General features: G+C 40.7%; 1 protein-coding gene across 1 annotated transcript in view; it reads right to left on the minus strand.

Annotated features, from left to right (window-relative positions):
- FAT3 (FAT atypical cadherin 3) overlaps positions 1-21,041 on the minus strand; it is a 211,087-nt gene that overhangs the window by 57,281 nt on the left and 132,765 nt on the right. Inside the window, exons 13-15 of the mRNA XM_036743967.1 lie at positions 7,275-7,664; positions 2,604-2,818; positions 1,647-1,784 (exon numbers count right to left, since the gene is read on the minus strand). Coding sequence (XP_036599862.1) covers positions 1,647-1,784; positions 2,604-2,818; positions 7,275-7,664 — 743 coding nt within the window. The remainder of the gene's footprint in view (positions 1-1,646; positions 1,785-2,603; positions 2,819-7,274; positions 7,665-21,041) is intronic.

Below are 21,041 nucleotides of genomic sequence, written 5' to 3' on the forward strand. Positions count from 1 at the left end.
CTCCTCTTCCTGCTGTTACTCCTCTTGCCACCAGAGCTCCCAGGGTTACAGAGTGACTTCCATGCTCTGATGAAAAGGAATGTTTCTTCCTCATTTCGCACCAGAAAATCCCGCTAGCTCTTTCATAGGGTAATCTGTGTTGGGGACATCAGACTATAACCCTGTCATTTAGCTCTTCCACTCATATATAAACAGGAGAATATTTAGTAACTGTCTATTGTTCTGTGTGTGGACATTGGTAGTAATTCATCTTGAGCTCTACGTAACAAACATCTACATTCAGTCAAGAAAAAATTAAATGAGATGCTATCAATATGCCTTGAAAAATGGTATAAAATGCAAGGTGCTATCATTACTTAGGACACTATGACTCCTAGTCATATGTGCATTAATAATATTACTAATAGCATTTATATTTAGCTTTAAGGTTTGCAACCACTTTACAAATATCTCATTTCATCCTCAAAACAACTCTGGGAAGGAGATAGGCGCTATTATTACAATCACCATTTCATATGTTTGATGGTATTATTAGTACATGTGACTGAGTTAATTTACTTGGGAATTAGAACTGGTTGATCCTTCCTCCACATTCACCCACACAGGCCTTGTAATTAAGTAGCTGTGCACCTTGCAGCAGGCTTTCCAGGCTGGGTCTCTCTGGAGTATTATTAAGGCTAGTCTGTCTCCTTTATCAAGACTAATTGTTCCCAGGCTTTGTGGCTACAGTGCACAGGGAATTCCTTTTGGGTTTTTTGTACTTTGGCATCTGAAAAGGGGGTGCAGGGGTGGGGCGGGGTGGTGGGGTGGCTTTTTCTACCTTTACTTTCTCTTCAGGGAACTGAATTCTTGGTTGAGAAAGAGCTTCTTTTAAACTTAAGTAAATTTGATTTTATTTAAGTCAAATAAATATAAGGAAAACTTGAGGATGTAGGCTTTTTTGATTCGTGTTTCTTGACCTGGGGAGTCCTTCCAAGTCATCATTGATCACAGCCTCTGGTAGGGATAAGTTAGCTATAGAAACTAGAACCATAGGCTCCTGGTGCTAGGTCATAAGGCCTACATCCACGGCATTAATACAGTTGACAGTGGGCTGGTATTTGACAGACTGGCTTCATATTTTATCACAAAACAGGCTGCTTTTTACTGATGTTTCAGGTCATCTCTTCTCTCATCTTTCTAAACAATTTTCATTTTGGTAACTACAGCCACTACAAAAAAAGCATTCAAGACATCCCAGATGAAACTGGTCCCTCTTCCTTAACATCTCATGAGGCAATGAATTCTGGCATTACACAAAACTTGGCAGAAAATTCTTCCTAAGGTCTAATCCAAATCCAAGCCATTATAACTGTAGACCTGTTCCTATTTCTCCACCTTTGTTCTACTTGTGGAATTACTGTCCATGTTATTATATTATATTATATAATTAGATATATATTATATATTTCTATATAATACCATATATAACATATATGTTACACACAGTATCTAATTAGATGTCCTTCCACAGCCCTGTCTCTTTTAGACTATATAAATCTCATGTCCTTTAACCATTCCGTAAAAAAAAAAAAATCATTTTATTACTCACCGCTTAGAAGCCTTATAAGGAAACCAAAAGGGGAAGTTGGCCTAATTAATCTTACCCGTTCTCGGTCCAATTTCTTTTTCACTTTAACAAGTCCCAAGACAGGATCCACAGCAAACTCACTGTCCCGGTCCCCACTGACAATGGAGAAGCGGATCTGTCCATTGGGTGGGCTATCGACATCTTCTGCTATTAACTTCATGAGAAAAGAAGAGGGTTAGAGAGAAAAGTTCATGCGCAGCCTAACCCTATAATTCTACAGAAGCACAGAGGTTAAGCAAACCCCAAACTATAAGCCTTGTGGAGTTTCTGCCTGTTCTCTCATTAGGATTTCCCATCTTTATCCATCATAGTGACAGAGGTGACGACGACAGAAGAGCACCAGGGCTCTGGTCCTAGACTCCATTTTTATTTAGGGTCATACATGTCCACAGCTTGATTTGTGTTTTGGATTCCTCAGGCCCTGAGCCAAAAGCAGGAATCCAAAAACTAAGTGATTGCTCCTCAAGGGCAGGGATTATTTCCTTCCTGTGTATCCCCAGGACCTAGCACTGTGCCATGGTACATAGTAAGTACATACTTGATAAATACTTTCTTCAGTTATATTATTGTCTTTGAATTCCCTCAAACATTTGCTTTTGTCATCTGACATCACGTATAGACAGATTTGAAGGGTGATAAAAGGGCTCCCACACCCCTAAATGAATCCTTTAACTGTGTTGCTAATGCTTAAAGTTCTACCATTAAATAGTTATTCATTTGAGTAAATGTGAGTTATCCTTTAGGCCATTATCAGTCATTTAGATCTTAGTTTGAAGTAGTTTATCAATTCCTTTCCAGTGTAAAATAAGGGTTGGAAGGTACTGGAAGTGCATTTGGTCTCTAGAGGGGACCCCAGGGAGAAGAATGTCACTCAAAAGAGACCATGGGAGGGGACTAGAGACAAACTTTTACTTCACCATTCTGCCTTAATTTGGCTCTGGATGTCAGGACCAAACCAACCACATGTACCCACCACAATGACTGAGTCCCCGACAGAAGCATCTTCGCTGATAACTGCACTGTAGACCTCCTGGTTAAATTTGGGAGCATTGTCATTCACATCGGTAAGGTTGATGTTCACTGTGGCCACAGCACTGAGGGCTGGGATACCCCCGTCTTTGGCTTCCACCACCAGGTAAAAATCTTTGCACATTTCATAATCCAAGGCCTCAATGACAGAAATCCCTCCTTTGAAGAAAAACAGGGAGTTTTAGATTTGATTCTTTCAGAAAAAGTGGGCAGAAGGGCAGTTATCATTGTAAATATTATTTTTGTTATCTTAATCCCAAAATGGTGGATATTCCTTGCAAAAAGTATCCTGGAAGCCTACTTAATACTGTCAATCACTGCACAGCTGCCCATCAATCAGAATGCTGAATCATTTTAAAAATTTCCATTGAAGAATCAGACACTTCAATAGATTTTCAAAACTGAAACTGAGTTCTCTCATCTTGGAACACATTGAAACTAGCGCTCTCCACCCGTGATGAGATTCACATAAATTAACAATCGGTTCTCCACGGAACAGAGCCGAGGCGCTGCCGCTGCTGACATGACTGGTGCAGGCCCCACCCCTGCTAACAATCAGCTTGCCAAAGTCAACCTAAAATTAGGTACCAGTTCTGCCAAACCAATGTGAACCGGCTGAATCCCACCACTGCTCTCCACCCTCATGGAATCACGGTTACAGAGTCAGGGAGAGGTGGCCTTCTTGAGTTTGAATCTCAGTCCTACTACTTTGTTTCTAGCTGTGTGACCTTGGGCAAATCATTTCATCCCTCTGGGCCTCAGTTTCCTCATCTGCAAGACAAGACCTCATCTGGGCTGGATGAGGTCTAAGATTCCCTCCTCCCTTCGATCACCATGGTTCCTGCAGCTCAATTATACAGCAGGACAGAAACTGGCCCTGTTATAAAATGAAAGCCATAACTCTTCTCTGTAAATAAAGACGCTACAGTTTTTTAGCTCTCTAATTAAGTTTCCTTGATGATTATCACACTTAGTGCTTTATTAAGTCTCCTGCCCCGACTGTCAAATAACAAAATTTAAGCAATATTTAACCGTTTCCCCATGGCATTGAAATACAATGGCCATTAGCTGGGACAAGCTGAAATTAATGAACACCTAAATGTGTGTGGACCCCACCCCCCCAATACATTTTAATTTTAAATAATGGGCTTTAACTGAAAGAGGTGATTGCAATGCAGAATCACTGCTGGTAGTAGTTCTTTCTGCCTAGTACAATCCTTCTTATAAGTATCCCCTTTGCTAACCTATCATGACTAACATAACTTATTCCTCTAATGATGGAGGGTGTGTGTGTGTGTGTGTGTGTGTGTGTGTGTGTGTGGTGAGTGAGCAGTGAAGGTGGCAGGGGTCTACACTCAGCTTTCACCTTACTATACTCTAGTGGGGGAGTTGGTTTCTAAATAAAAAAGGTCCATCCCCATGGTGGATCTTATTTATACTGGTCAGATCCTTGCCTTACCTTAGAGAAAAACATTACAAGTCATTCTATTTCTTAGTGCTATTTATAAGGTCACTAGCCTCCTGCTCTAGGTTAGCTACGTAAAGCTTCAGTGAAACAATATATATGGAAAACCCTTGCGATGTAAGTGTTTATTATTCTTATTATTATTAGCTATTATTATTTTGGCTTGCCATGAAAATAAAAATTGGCTCCTGTACAGTTTCCAATGAAATGAGGCTGCAAGGGTGAGGAAAATGATGTAATGTAGTCTGCCTCTCCTGTTTATTTTTGGCAGGGTTGTCATGGTAATATGTTTTTAGGCAAACTGAGTATTTCCTACAGTTTGATGGACGTATTCTCCAAATCTAATAATCTTCAGAAAACAGGAATAGTTACAGGAAAAAATATTAAGAGCTGAAAGGCTTCTTGGAGGTCGTTTGGACCGAACCTCTGTCCTACACTACAATTCCCTCTATAACATTTTGGACAAGTGGTAATCTAGCCTCTCCTTAAGTTCTTCTAGTGATAAGGAGCTCATCACTCTCTAAGGCAGCCACTTCCACAGTTGAGCAGTGCTGCATGTGAAGAAATCCTCCCTTTGATTAAGCCAACATCTCTCCCTGAAATTTCCATTCATTAGTCTTAGTACCACTTTCTAGAGGCAAAGAGAATAAATCTCATCCCTGTTCCATATGAAAGCTCTTTGAATATTAGTAGGGAGCTATCATGATATCGCCTCAATCTTTTCTTCTCCAGGCTAGACACTACCTACTCCCTCAACTATTACAAGACCTCTCGCTATCCTGGTCATCTTTCTCTGGAAGCACTCAGATGTGTCAATGGTTCCTTTCCAAAAGTAACGCTTAGAATGGAACTCGATGCTCCAGAGTCATCTGACCAGCACAGAATAGGGCAGGATTTACACCTACAAAATTTGGGGCACTTCTTCATTGTTTTAAGGATCTGTATTTTCATCTGAACCATATTCCTTCTATTGATGCAGAACACAATCCCTCTAACAACTAAGGGACTGATCTTTGAGTTTTTGTGGCCTCCAAGTTCATCCTCCTCCCAGCCAACTGTCATGTTAATGGAGAGGTGTAAGACCTTCCCGGCCCATTGATAGGCCTCATGTGGAGCCCGTTAAGGGAAGCTTGTTTATAGTAAGGCTTGCACACCTATTGTTAGTAAGCTAGTTAGGCAATGAGTCCGGTTGTGATGCCTGCTGGCTCTAAGACTATTAGCTGAAAGAATATATATTCTGAGAGGTGAGCTTCTTGCTTTGGGGGCTCGTTTACGAGAAAGATGTTGTGATTCCCTGGTCGAGACTCTGAGTGGCCATATGTTCAGAGCTCCCCAACTCCTCAGAGGTAGAGGCTCTCTCGATTCAGCGGTGGATGTAAAGCTTTGCTTTAGGCAGTAGAACCCTGTCTGTTGGTCTTTATTCCTCTTCTCTGTGTTTCCTGCGTTTGTATTTTATGTGATTAAAAAAGAAAGACTGTTGACCCCTGAAACAGCTATCTTTCCCTCAAAAGCAGGTAAAAGAACCTGCACTAGCAGCCATCCTAGGTATGCCAGTGTGGTTGCCATTACACCAACCAGGGGGTGTTTTGTTTTTGATCTCACCCATTATGTCCCTGGTAGGGAGAACTGCTGGTGAGGAACTTCCTCCCTTAGCTAGACTGGTACTTGGATGACATACATATTGTTGTACCCATACTCAAGGTCTTTCCAGTTATAAAGAAAAGGCCCCTGAATTCAAGAAGCGTTACCAGAGCTTATACTCTGTGTCCATTGCCTTCAATACCCGGTGTCTTCTGCTTCTGGACATTTTCATTTTATCAATGTTGCTGAAGGCCACATTCATTTTTTGGTGGCTGAATCATATTGTTGACCTAGCATTCATGTCAAAGCTCCACCTTTTTCAGAAGAAGCATTGTTAAGCTAGGTTTTCCCTATCTTGCACTTGTACTGTTGATCTTTTGAATGCAAATACCAAACTTCACATTTCTCTTTTCATCTTGTTAGTTTTTGTGCTTCTTTCCCATCAAAAGAGAACTTTCTGAAGTTTTGATCCTGTCATTCAAGCTACTTGCCATCCCCTCTCCCCAACTTGCTTTGTGTGAATCGGATGTGCCTGCCTTCTAGGGTCTTTATCCAAGGTCCTGACAAAAACATTGAACATGATAGGGCTGAGGACATATGGGAAGAGTTCATACTGGGCAAAGTGCGTATTGGGCATGTTGTAAATTTTGCAAACTAAACAGAACTTCTGTGGGCTTAATGGTTTATAAAAACTATTTGCAAGGACTGGGTTAGGCCATATGGTTCTCCCTCCTTTCATACTAAATGCTGTGGAATTGAGGAAGCATAAAATCAGTTGACAGATCACTCCTGCGGCTGGCTTATATTTTAATTGGAGATAATGACCAGTTTCCAATAGGAGAGCTGGAAGAGTAATGGCTTCTGCAGAGGCAATATGTCTACTGAAAAGAGCACTAGGCTGGGGGCTAGAAGACCCGCTGCTTTTATTTCTGTGTTTCCACGATGAGTGCTTTCAGGGAAATCAATTAACCTCTCTGTTTTTCAATTGCCTTACCTGCAAAATGGGGACAGTAAAGTCTGTCCAACCTCACAGGACTGTTGGGACAATGAAATGGAATAACTGACGCCAAAGTGCTTTGGAGAAGGTTGTAAAACACAAGAGATGACTGTTACGACAACTGCTCATTAGCGTTCTCTCTAAGCCTATTTTCTGGGTTACAGTCTTTACCTGTGGTGCTTTGTCATTAAGCAGATGACTATGAGGAATAAATACCCCAGGCCTTCTCTGAACCTCTTCCCTTTGCCCCATATACCTATGTCATCAATTCATCCACATACTGGAGAGGAACTAGGATTAGTGGTACAAGCTTAATAAATGCTTACTGACTGGTGAGAGGGTAACACTTTCTGGAGAACCTTGGAGTCCTTAGTCATGAGTATCATTCTTAAGCACAATTGGGAACCACCCAGACTGGAGAGACCAGAACCAAAAGGTGTGAATGGAAAGCATGTAAGCATGGTGTGTGTGTGTGTGTGTGCGCGCGCGCGCCCGCGTGCGCTTGTGTGCTAGCTTTCAGGACTGACTGACAGAAGCTTAGCTTTGAGGCATTCACTTGCTATCTTACTCACCCGTCTTTGGGTTAATCTTGAATTTCCCTCGCTCATTCCCAGACCGAATGAGATAAGTAATTTCAGCATTTGTGCCAATGTCTTTGCTCGTGGCAAACACTGCAAGGACTTCTGTGCCTGGGGATGTATCTTCTGGCACTGTAACAAGATAATCCCTTCTTTCAAACACAGGAGGGTTGTCATTAATGTCCAAAACAGTAATGGTGACCGTGGCCAGGGAAGACAGTGCCTTGAGGATGCTCTGGTCCGATGCCTTCACGCTGATGTTATAGGATGACTGCAGCTCTCGATCCAGTGGCTGTTCCAAGATGATAATGCCTGAGGAGCTGTCTACTGAAAAGTACCCTCCTGCTGAGTCTGCCAGAGAATAAACAACTTTTCTGTTGATGCCTAAGAGAGGAGCAAAAATCAGAAAAATGATGATTGTGGGAAATGTTCCATATTAAATGACATTCTTTCCACTAAGATCCTAATCCCTGACCTCCTACTCTTGATTAGAATGGACAATCAACATCCTTCTTCACTAGGAAAAATGGAGACTATCCAGCAAAAGCACTCCTAGTTTTGCTATGTTCCTTGCCCCTTAAAACCCAGAAAATGCATTTTTAAAATATTTTTTTCCAATTACATTTAAAACAATTTTTAACATTTTTAATATTTTGAGTTCTAAGTGCTCTCCCTTCCCCTCCTCCTCATTAAGAAGCCAAGCAATGTGTAGGGGTTATACATGTGGAGTCATGCAAAACATATTTCTATGATTAGTCACGTTGTAAAAGAAAACAGACTCAAAAAAACCCCAAGGAAAATAAAGCTGAAAAAAGTATGCTTTAGTTTGCATTCAAACTCCATCAGTTCTTTCTCTGGAGGTGGATAGCATTTTTCATAAGTCCTTTGGAATTGTCTTGGATGACCGTATAAGTCACTCACAGCTGATCATCCTACAATATTGCTGCTACTGTGTACACTCTTCTCCTGGTTTTGCTCATTTCACTTTGCATCAGTGAATGTTAAGTCTTTCCAGGTTTTTCTGAAAGCATCCCACTCATCATTTCTTATAGCACAATTAAACTGTCCACTACAATCACATACCACAACTTGTCAAGCCATTCTCCAATTGATGGGTATACCCTCAATTTTCCAATTCTTTGCTACCGCAAAAAGAGCTCCTACAAAATTTTTGTAAATATGGGTCCTTTTCCTCTTTGTTCTTGTTTTGTAAAGATACAGAACTAGTAGTGGTATTGCTGGGTCAAAGGGCATGCATGGTTTTATAGCTCTTTGAGCATAGTTCTAAATTGCTCTCCAGAATGGTTGGATCAGTTCACAACTCTACCAACAGCACGTTATCGTCCCAATTTCCCTACATCTTCTACAACATTTAACATTTTTCTTTTCTGTCATATGAGCCAATCTGATAGGTGTGAGGAGGTACTTTGGAGTTGTTTTAATTTGCACTTCTCTAATCAATAGTGATTTATAGAATTTTTTCATATGACTACAGATAGCTTTGATTCCTTTATCTGAAAACTTACTTGTTCATATCTTTGACCATTTTTCAACTGAGGAATGGCTTACATTTATCAATTGGGAAATGACTTGGATTCTTGTAAATTTGATTCAGTTCGCTATATATATGAGAAATGGGGTCTTTACCAGAGAAACTTGCTATGAATTTTTTCCCCACAGTTATGGTTACTGTGTATTTCCCTCCACCCTATTTTCCCCATTTATCCTTCTCTTTGTCTCCTTTTAGTCTCTCCTTAAAAATGTTGTTTCTGACTGTTGCCTCCCCCATCCACCCTTCCTTCTATCATCCTTCCCCCTTATCTCCTTTCCCTCCTCCTTTCCTGTAGTGGAAGAAAAATTTCTTTAAGCAACTGAGTGTGTATGTTTTTCCTTCTTTCGGCCAATTAGTTCAAGTGATTCCCCCTAGCCTTCTGTCTTCCCCTCCATTGTAAAATATCTTTTGCACCTCTTTCATGTGAGATAATTTACCCCATTCTACCTCTCCCTCTTCCCCTCCTCCCAGTGGATCCCTCTTTCTTACCTTTTAATTTTTTTAGATATAATTCCATCATAGTCCACTCACATTCATACCCTCTTTCTATGTATACTGCTACTAACTGCCCTAACAATAATAAAGTCTTCAGTACAAGTATCATCTTCTCATGTAGGAATGTAGGCAGTTTAACGTTACTGAATCCCTTGTGATTAATCTTTCCTGTTTACCTTTTCTATGCTTCTCTTGAGTCTTGAATATGAAAGTCAAAATTTTCTATTCAGCTCTGGTCTTTTCATCAGAAGTGTTTTAAAGTCTTCTATTTCATTAAATATTCATTTTCCCCCTGATGGATTATATTCAGTTTTGCTGGTCAGGTGATTCTTGGTTGTAATCCTAGCTCCTTTGCCCTCTGGAATAGCATATTCCAAGCCCTCTAATCCTTTAACAGTGAAGCTGTTAAATCTTGTGTCATCCTGATTGTGGCTCTGTGATATTTGAAGTGTTTCATCCTGGCTGTCTGCAATATTGTTCATTATTGTTCATCCTTCATTCTTGAAGAGAACCAATGACATCACAACGGTGATGTCTTGACTTGTGACTGAACTGGTTTAAGTGACACAGAGCTGCACAAAATCATCAGCTTCACTCTCTCCGTCAGAATCACCGGCGTCCAGTGTCAAGACAAAAGTCAAGGTGACAGGTGATGACACAGGCAATATTTTCTCCTCAGCCTAGGAGTTCTGGAATTTGGCTATAATATTCCTAGGAGTTTTCATTTTGGGATATCTTTCGGGAGGGGATTGATGGATTCTTTTAATTTCTATTTTACCCTCTGGTTCTAGGATGTCAGGGCAGTATTCCTGGATAATTTTTTTTGAAATTTGGTATCCAGGCCTTTTTTTTTTAAATCATGGCTTTCAGGTAGTTCAATAATTCCTAACTTTTCACTCCTCAATATATTTTCCTGGTCAGTTGTTTTCCAGTGAGATATTATTCCACATTTTCTTCTATTTTTGCATTCCTTTGATTTTGTTTTATTATACCTTCATGTCTCATGGAGTCATTAGCTTCCACTTGTCCAATTCTAATTTTTAAAGAATTATTTTCTTCACTGAGCTTTTGTACCTCCTTTTCCATTTGGTCAAATCTATATTTTAAGGAGTTTTTCTCTTTAGTGAATTTTTGTTCATCTTTTTTCCATTTGGCGGATTTTGGATTTTTGTGGTTCTTTTATCATTTGGCCTATTCTGTTTTTCAAGGTGTTATTTTTTTCAGTATTTTTTTGTGCCTCTTTTATCAAGGTGTTGACTCTTTTTTCATGATTTTCTTGCATCATAACTCTCATTTCTTTTCCCATTTCATCCTCTACCTCTCTTATTTGATTTTTAAAATCTGTTTTGAGCTCTTCCAGGAATTCTTTTTGAGCCTGAGACCAATTCACATTTTTCTTTGATGCTTTGAATATAGCAATTTTGACTTTATTGTCTTCTGAGTTTATGGTTTGATCTTCCCTGTCACCATAGTAAATTTCTTTGGTCAGGTTCTTTTTTGTTATTTGCTCACTTTTCTGGTCCATTTATTGACTTTTAACTTAATCTTAAAGTTGGGCTCTGCTCCTGGGGTAGAGGGGGCACTGTTCCTGCCTTCAGGTTTTTATGTGCTTTTTGGGGGAGCTAGTTCTTCCAAGGTGGCATGTTCTCAGGAGAAGTGTGGTCACTGCTTTCCGGGCCTTCGAGTGACCACAAGCACTCTTCTCTGCCCTGCAATTGTGAGCAGAGCCCCTGTGCTCCATACCCTATAGTGCACTAGTGCTTTTCTTCCTCACCCTGGGACTGAGACCCAGAACCATGTCTAGGTAATGCAACAGAGTCCTGCTCCCAGTGCCAGCAAAATGTCCCTTTTAATCTCCTTCTTGCTGGTTGTCTGATTCCCTGTCTATGGGCTGAGAGCTGTGGAAGCCACCTCAAGGCCTGCTGCTGGCTTGCTGGTTTGTGCCCTATGCTGGTACAGCCTGCACTGGACTGGACTCCACTCTCACCTCACTGAGACAGACCTTTCCTGCCAATCTTCTAAGTTGTCTGGGGCTGGAAAGTTCTTTTGCCCTGTGCTTTTGTCGGTTCTGCCACTCTAGAATTCATATTAAGGTGTTATTTTGAAGTTGTTCAGAGGGGAATTTGGGAGAAAGCGGGGAGTCACTGCCTTTATTCTACCATCTTGGCTCTACCCCCTACATTACCTTGTAAACATAAAAAGACCCACCACAGTGATCCTTTTCCCCTTCCCTGTGCCTTCAGAGGAAGAGTTGTGCTCCTTTCTCCCTAAAGCTAACTCTTCCCCTGCATTTGGGATTTCACCCATCCCTATTTTCTGAGAGACACTGCTTCTGCTCTTATCTTGTTTTTGTTATCTCTGTCAGCTAGATCTTTCTCAAAGCTACCTCCAAACATATTCGGGTCTTCCCAGTCTTAAACAAATGTAAAACTCCTACCCCTTTTCACTATTGTCATTTGTTTCTTTCTTTTCATTGACAAGCACTGAGGTAGATATCCTTTGCTACCATTTAAAAAAAAACAACACCTTCTTAGCTTCCTAGCTACTTCTCATGGCCCAATGAGGAGACAATCCCTTCTGAAACTACAACATTAAGTTATCAATCATCTATTGCTAAATGGAATGGTTATTTTTTTCTCCCTAGTACCTCTCAACTTTTTGGCCACGTTTTTCTTGAAAATCTCCCTTCTGCTGTTTGTTAGTATACTCCTCTGGTTCTCCAACCTCCATGATATGCTATCTCTTACACTGATCTCTTCCTCTTCCTCTTCCTCTCCCTAACTAAAGTTTCCCTGAGGTGCCATGAATCCTAGAAACTCAGAGTTGGAAGTAACCTCAGAGATCATCTATTTTAATTCATAACTGAGGATTGTCTTTATGACATATTGAATGAGTGGTTTGTCTTTCTACCCCTCCATGGACCACTCCACTTTTTTGGATTTAATAACCACCTTTATTTTTAATAAATTCCAAATATACATTTCTGATCTAAACTTACCTCTTAATTCTAGAAGCCTATAAATAAATGCTTGTTGACTGACATTTGGTCCTGTCATTTTCTCAAAATCAGCATGCCTAAAAACCACTTTCCTTTCTAGCCCTCCTTAGACTTTTCCTAGAGCAGCTCTTCTGCTTTGCCAGTGGCTTCTTATGTTCCTCAGTGATTTCCCTAGTCTCCTCAACTTTCAGGTTCAAAACTTTTAACTTCTCCTTTACTCATATACCTGGCCCCACATCTATCTAGTTAACAAGTGTTTTTTTCCTTCAAAATATAATTAGTAAAATATTGTAATAAGCCCCATTCTGTCTTCCAGATGCTTTTCTCCCTCTGCCTGCTGGGGTCCAGTTATTCTCCCAGAAAGTCAGTTTTCCCATGACAATCTACTTAGGAAACTCTAAGAAGCCTTTGCTATTTATTAGACCAAAGTACAAACTCTTTAGTTGGCATTACAGACTGTCCTTTTTTTTTTTTTAAAGTATTCCATAGCTCTATTCTACTTAAGAGCTGGCCATAGTGTTTTGATAACGGAAACATATTTAGAGTCAGAGGACTGGGGTTCAAGTTCCTGGGTAGAAACATAGTTAATATAATGGAAAGAGCTCTAACCTTATAATGAAAGGACCTGCCTTAGAATCTCAGCTCTCTCAATACTATCTATATACTTGGACAAGTCAATATCTTTCTGGACCTCACTTTCTTCACTGATAAAGTAAGAAAGTTGGATCAAATAACCTCTAAGGTCTCTTGCTCCGTTCTCCCTCTAAATCTATAATTCTATGATGGTAAGAGCCTTTATTGCTGACGATGGCTTTCGGAAGATAAACCTTGGATGCCATCAGCACAACAAAATTGTGACATGTTGAATCACCCTGTCCTATAGCATACCCTTTCTGAAATCCGTACTTTGTGCATCCAGGTAATTCAGGGGATAGAGTGCAGCACCTGGAGTGAGTAAGGTCTGAATTAAAATTTGACCTCAAAACTTACCAGCTCTATGACCTCAGGCCAGTCACTCAATAATAGACAGCATTTACATAGTGCTTTAAAGCTCGCCAAGCACTTTAAAAAAGATCACCTCGTTTTATCCTCACAACAACCCTGGGAGATACAGGCTATGATTATCGTTTCCATTTTACAGACGAGGAAACTGAGTCAGGCAGAGGTGAAGTGACTCATCCAGCATCACAAAGTAAGTGTCTGAGGCCAGGTATGAACTCAAGTCTTCTTGACTGGAGGCCCAGCGATCTATCCACTGACTCACCTGCCTGCCTCTTCACCTCTGTTTGCCTCAGCTGTAAAATGCGGATAATGATACTACTAATACTACTAAATGACTCAAGAACCAGGTGATTTCTAAGGTACATTCTAGCCCTAAATCTTACACAGCTGCTTCTCCTCTCTATACTTCACTTTCTTTGGATATAAAATGAGGCCGAGTTAGACTTGTTTCTTTCTAACTTAAAATCTAGGATTCCATGTGCTCTCTGTTACTGTTAATTTAACATTTCCAATCCTGGTTCCTTCATCTATCTGTCCTCATTTAACGTACTTAGCTCAAATACGACTTACAAACCTCCAAAACCGTTATTGACAAAAAAGAGATAAACTTAGAAAATATTTTTAGTTTGGAAAAAAACCCACTAATATTTATATATACTGCCATTACTAGTACTTTATAGTTCACAAATTACTTTATAGACACCGTATAATTGATTCTTCATAGCAGCCTGTCCTGGAGTGGAAAGGGCATTAGATTTGGAATCAGATGACAAGGTGTTGAATACTGGCTTTGCCATTACCTGTTTGTATGACCTTGGGTAAATAACTTAAGCTCTGTTTTTTCACCTATAAAGCAAGAAGGTTGGACCAGATAATCTCTAAGGTCCCTTCAAGTTCTCCATCTATGATCCTATGATGCTAAAAACCCTTGATGAGGACAATAGCCTTCAGTTGATGGGCTTCCAATGCCAGACCCACTGGGCTTGTGCAACGTGGAGTCAAGCTTCTAGAGGGCAGGGCCTGTGTTGTAATTTATTCTCTCTAACACTCACCTCAACAAGGGGATACAAACACTTAATGGTAACAAGACCTTAACATTTCATTCTCTCCAAAGTGCACTTTTCTGATAGCAAAAATTCCCAGCAAAACAATAAAATAATGTATCTTGGAAGCATGACATAATTGCACTGAGTTACTTCAACCAAAAGGTCAACCCCGAAGAGCTCACTCTTGGTTTAGTTCCAGACAGTTGAGTTTTTCCTCGGTTTCATCATTTTTTTTTCTTTTTCTTTTTCAAAAGTAGCACGTGAGCATAAATATCAACCTCTGGTTTTATCGGCGTAGGGATAAGGAATCAGTGATGGGAAGCAGAGTAGGGGAGGTGACAGGGGTGGGGGGGGGAGGGAGTATCCTATCAGATCACAGGGCTGCCTACTGACTGGCTACACGGTTCAGTTCTTTGCTATAAATTACCAGGGCAAGTATACAGTGCATTGCTAAGGAAATCAAGCATGCAACTGAGAAACAATAACTTAGACGGGTATTAAAACTCCCCCTGCATCCTGAGGGCCGACTTGACTGATTTGATGGTCTCAGGGTACCTTTCAAAGTAGCAAAAATGCATTTATGGGAACAGATTAGCAACTGACATGAATGCACCGCATTGGCTTTAAAATCACATGGGGTCCCTATGGATATGATTTCCACCCCACGGCATATGGAATGTTGCTATTACTAACAAAAACACAAAACACAAAATCCATGCAGTGCCCTTTCATCTGAGGATCTGGCATCTGTTGGCAAACTATTAAACCCATTCCACTGATGCATAAACAAAGTGCTATTTAACACTTGTTCCCTATCACTCAGATCTTTAGGAAGCTGTATTAACAACAAACGGTGGCTAGGTGGTACAGTGGATAGAGCACCAGGCCCAGAGTCAGGAAGATCTGAATTCAAACAGGACCTCAGATACTTAGTAGCTGTAGGACCCTGGGCAAGTCACTTATCCCTGTTTGCCTCAGTTTCTTCATCTGTAAAATGAGCTGGAGAAGGAAATGACAATCCACTCCAGTATCTTTGCCAAGAAAACCCCAAATGGGGTCAAAACAAATCAAGACATAACTGAACAAATGAACATTAACAACAAAAAATGAAGATCAGATCCCTCATCATCTTGCTTTTTTTTTTTTTTCTTAACTCTTATCCTCATCTTCTTTAAGTTGGGATCCTGGGAGAATTTTTACTAAAAACAAACAGAAAACAAAACCAAACTCTCCTCCCAAGGCCTGCCCAGTATTTTAGAAAGGAGTTAATGCTTATTCACAGTTTGGGAAGGCAGAGTTAGGCCACCAGCTGTGGAGGTGGTGATAGGGAAGTTAGATCTGCATGCTGAATCTGTCTGTAAATAATGAGGCCTAAAGGAAAAGCACTTTTATGGCTGCCTGCTCTTCCCTTCATCAGAAATACCACTGAAATCTAATCTAAACTATCTGATGCGTTCCACCACGCCTGTTTCTTTATTGTCTTCTGATGCCCTTGGAACTCTGACCTGGATCTGGCCTTTGCCCAGACTCAGCAGGCACAAGTCACTTTCTCTGCATCTGTCAGGTTCAGCCGGCATGCGAGACTGACATTAATCAGTCAAAGGGACATGACTGTTCCCCTAGGACAGATTCTGTTTGTTTAAAACGGCAATAGCGGTGGGTGAATCCCCCTCCACCCTCCACCCTCCACTATGGCAGAGAAATATACAAATAATCTGCTGATCCCAACTAACCCCCCCCCATTTCCTGCTCCCCTTCCTTCCCTCCATCCATGTCCCCAGTCTCATGACATTTACTTTGTTCCTGACATGCTCAAACATTCATTCACCCACCCTGGAGGGAGGATCATCCAGACTGATAGAAAGGTGACACTAAGAAAAGAAAAGAAAAAGTCTCAAATGGCATGACTGATGACTGCCAGCACTCAAGAATGAAATTTCATTAGCATAATTAGTTCCCCAAAATTCAGCTTTTTAAAATACAATTTAAATAATCATTTTGTAATTTTAAGGAATTTAGGCAATCATTAGTAATGGAACAAGTCTAATCCCTCTTCCATAGGGTAGCCCTTCAAATGACTGAAAAAAGCAATTATGCCCTTCTTCTTCTAAATCTTCTCTAGCTCGGTGGGATAGCTGGGCCTGGAGTCAGGAAGACGAGCTCAAATCTGGCCTCAGATACTTACTACCTGGGGGATCCTGCCATTTTAGCTTAATTTAATGAGGCCAGAGTCACTTAGCTTCTCACACTGTGCTGAAATTCCATGATATTAGAGAACTGTGGCTTTTAACTCTGTTTGCCTCAGTTTCCTCATCCGTAAAATGGGTTACCTCCCAGGGTTGTTGTGAGGATCAAGTGAAATGTTAATTTTAAAGTACTTAGCATAGTTCCTGGAACATAATAAGTGCTGTATAAATATTAATATATGTATATATTTAGTTATACATACACACTATTACAGTTCAATTTATATAGCACTTTATAGGCACAAAGGACTGTCATATTCTTTTTTTCTCCCTACTTCATAACCAAAGGCAATATGGCAGAGTTGAAAAATCTCGATTAGATCTAGAATATGAGTTGCTACCAATGTGTTCTTTCTGCTAAAGTTTCATCTTCCCCCAACCTTACAGTGAGCACCTGAAAAGACCTTAGCCTAAAAGGGCCAGGGTCTCTCAATACATCCTGGGCCATCTCTAGTCATCCTGGTGAATATCAGGCTCCTGGACCCAGATGGTTCTGGAGGAGAAAGGGAGGCTGGTGACCTTGCACAGCCCTCCCTCACTCAAAGTCAGATGCAAGGCATGTCATCATTTCCCTGATGTCATGGTCCTCTTCAAGAATGAAGGACAAACACATCTTTCCCCCAATCATTGAGTATATATCTCATTTGAATCTTGTATTTGCTTACATGTAAACATGTTGTATTCCTTTATTAGAATGTTAGCACTTTGAGGGTTGGCACCATGCCATTTTTGAATTCGTATCTCCGATTCCTGGCAAACAGTAGGTGCTAAATAAATGCTTGTTGATTGTTTGGCCTTTGGTAAGGAACTTTAACTCCTTGGGCCTCAATTTTCTCATCTGCAAAGTGAAGACATTGGACTGGATGGTTTTGTGCTCCCTCTGAGCTCTATTATTTCTGTGATTCCTATCCTGTGAGGGATGCTTAAGAAATGTCCTTATCCTGATTTTATCGGTGACGAAGCTGATACTTAGGGAACTGAAGAGATTTGTCCAAGGTGAGCGTCAGACTTGGAACTTAAACTCATGTCTCCCGACATCATGTCCAACATTCTTTCCACTGCAGACCAAGTCAGAAATGAACTCTAGTAAAATGCAAAAGGCTTTGGATTGGAGTCAGGCCCTAGGTTTGAATTATGGCCCTGTTACTTACTGTGTGACCTTCAGTAAATCATGTATTTCTCTGGGCCTCAGTTTCCTCTGAGGTCCCTTTCAGATCTGTATCTACAATCCTGTGAATAGATCCTCTTTGGATAGGATTTGGGCTGGTTCCTGCTTTTGTTAAATGAATGCATGTTATGATACCAGAATGGAAAATTTCTACCACAAGACCTATGGCAAATGCCATTTGTCAAACTATTAGTCCTCTGTTCTGTTCTGAGGTGAAGCAGTGTAACAAGCTGCTAATTGGTTTAATGCTTCCACCCTATGTCACGATTTGTTATATCAAGGTATAATATTAATCCATCATTTTGTGTTTTTGGTTTTTGGCATGTAATTCTCCTCTGCCATTTTAGCTTAATTTAATGAGACCAGAATCACTTAGCTTCTCACACTGTGCTGAAATTCTAGGATATTAGAGAATTGTGGCTTTCACTGAGTGAAGTTTTGGCATGTTAACTGCTGCAAATGGGGGCCGGAAGCCTCAGAGGACTGAAATCATATAAAAGGAGCACAATTAAGCTCCCTGTATGCTTAGAGAAAAAACTAATAGGTAGTGGCATTTCATGAAGAAGTCTGGAAGAGACTATGAAAAAATTTCCTGATATTGTATTTGTTAGATATTGGAATGGATAACCAGGAGTATAATCTCTAGATGTCTTTATAGATCTTCATCTGTCTGAGAGATCTTGGTAAGGCCAGAGGCCCGGGGAATTGACATTTTGGTCCTGAGATTTGATATCAAGAAGGGTGAGATTCAGGCTTAAGTTTTTCCAGATGGGAGGTAGGTTGTATTATAGGCAGAGAGCACATTGGATTTTGGAGTCAGGAGCCACCTCCTTATTACGTAGCCTTAGGAAACTCATTTAACTTCTAAAGGTTACAATGTCCTCATCTGTAAATTAAGGGAGTATAATGGGTTTACAACTGTAGTAAATTAGAGAGTTTCTGTGAAGCTGAAGATGGGTGAATATCCAAACTTCAAAAAGAAAGTTAATTGTTCAAACCAATAGGCCAGCGAACTTGACTTTCATTTCTAGTAAAAATCTATTAACTCATTATTAAATAAATGTTTTTTGAACTTTTAGAAACAGAACTAGTGGATGAAACCAAAGCTGAGGCCCAAGGGTCTTGGGTACAGGGTGATAGGGGTTGACAAGGCAATGGAGGAGGCTAATGGCAGACTTTAGAGGCTGAAGTGGGTGGGCCATGGCTTCATTTGCTACAATTTCAGAGTGGATTGTTAATAGTTCAGTTAAATTATACACACACCTTTGTTGGAGCCATGTCCTTTCGGTAGAAACCCTTTCTGCAGGGCCACCAACTTTCTATGATGTGCCAGGTACTATGGTGGGCCAAACAGACAAAAATGAAATAATTCCTTTTCTCTAGGAATTTACATTTTATCAGAAAGACAATGTGTAAATATACTACATATATATAGTATATATTCTATGTAGAGTATATATACATATATATGCATACATAGTAAGTATACTATATGGAATAAATACAAAGTAGTTTAATACAAGGTAGTTAGAGAACAAAGGCTCTAACCATTATAGGTTCAGGAATAGCTATGTGTAGAAGGTAGCCTCAGGGAAGACAAGGATTCTATGAGGTGGAGGTGAGGATGGAATACATTATAAGCATGGGGGATAGCCAGTGCAAACATAGAAAGATGAGAGATGATAATGCTCTGTATGAGAAACAGAGAGGCCAGTCTGGCTGAACCACATAGTGTAGCAAAGGGAGAAATGTAAGAAAAGAGACTGCAAAAACAGGCTAGCCCCAGATTTAAAGCCCCAGGGCTTTAAAGACAAACACAGGAGCTCATTACAGTGGATTCTACGGCAATGAGGAGATATTGTCGTTTATTGCAATGGGGTCTGACATGGTCAGGTGGAAAATAATTTCAACAAATAATAAAATAATTAAGGAAAATGATTTCAACCGTTATATGGAGAACTGGATGGAATTGAGGGAAAGAAACTACTTAAGAGACTGTTGAATTAATTGAGAAAAGAAGTGATACAGGATGGGGCAGCACTGGCATTGGAATCAGGAGGACCTCAGTTCAATTCTGGCCTCAGACACTTGACACTTACTAGCTGTGTGACCCTGGGCAAGTCACGTAATCCCAATTACCTTGCAAACAAAATTACCTTCCACCCCCCGCCCCAAGAAAAAAAGGGGGAAAAAAAGAAGTGATAACGGGCTTGAATGAACGCCATGGCAGTGTTAGCGGAGGCAAGAGATGTGGTAGAAGTACAGAAGGCAAGCTTTGGCAACAGATAGGCTATGTTGGTGAGGGAGATGAAGGAGCTGAGGATAATGCTCAGGTTACGAACCTAGGAATCTGAAAACATGGTGGCCACAACAAAATAAAGGCTTTTGGCATAGGGGCAGAGGTTTGTGGGGAGAGATCAGTACTGCTTTTGATATAGTAAGGTTAAGATGTCTCCAGGACAATCAGTTTGAAATGGCTAATAGGCAGTCAGTGATATCACACTGATGGGGTGATGGGGCCAGGACCCCTAAAGGGAAAAGACTATGTCTGAAAGCAACCCAGTCCCTGAATTTTCCCATACATTTCAGTAGCCCAGATCAATGGTGCCTCTGCCCAAGGTACGAGGCTCACCCCAGCCCACCTAGATCACTTAATTAGCTTGCTTGACAGTCCTTTTGCTGTCACTCAGGGCCCACCCCAGACTACTTAATATTCCTTTCACCTGGTCCACCCAAGACTCCTTATCACTCTTTAATCCTATCCAGATCTTTTCACTGTTCTTTTTGACTATAAGCATCAGTCACACCCCATTAAGCTGCATCTTCCCTAAGAATCTCTCCTCTTTTATTGGCATTACAATAAACCTTGTCATTTGATGGGAATAAGGTTTGAGTGGATAAATCCATTCCAGGCAGATGCCGCCCTGTACCCTGATATTTTGGGGTCTGCAGCAACCCCAAACTGCATCATCGGGATTCCCAGCATCCCAAACGGCACCAACACAAATTCAGGAGAAAGCATGAACTTTGTCTGATGACCGTTTGATTCTTCATACTGCCAGGAGATCATGATTACCAAAGGGAATTGTCACAGTCAGGGAGGATCTTAAGACTATAGATTTACAGCTGGAAGGGACCTCAGAGGTCATGTAGACCAGCCCTGACTCATTTCCAAACTGAGGTCCAGTAAGTTTAAGCAACATGCCCAAGATCACCTGGGTAGTAAAGGATGGATTTGAACTTGGGGCTTTTAT

The sequence above is a fragment of the Trichosurus vulpecula genome, chromosome 2 (assembly GCF_011100635.1).
Source record: "Trichosurus vulpecula isolate mTriVul1 chromosome 2, mTriVul1.pri, whole genome shotgun sequence".
In the NCBI taxonomy this organism is placed as follows: domain Eukaryota; kingdom Metazoa; phylum Chordata; class Mammalia; order Diprotodontia; family Phalangeridae; genus Trichosurus; species Trichosurus vulpecula.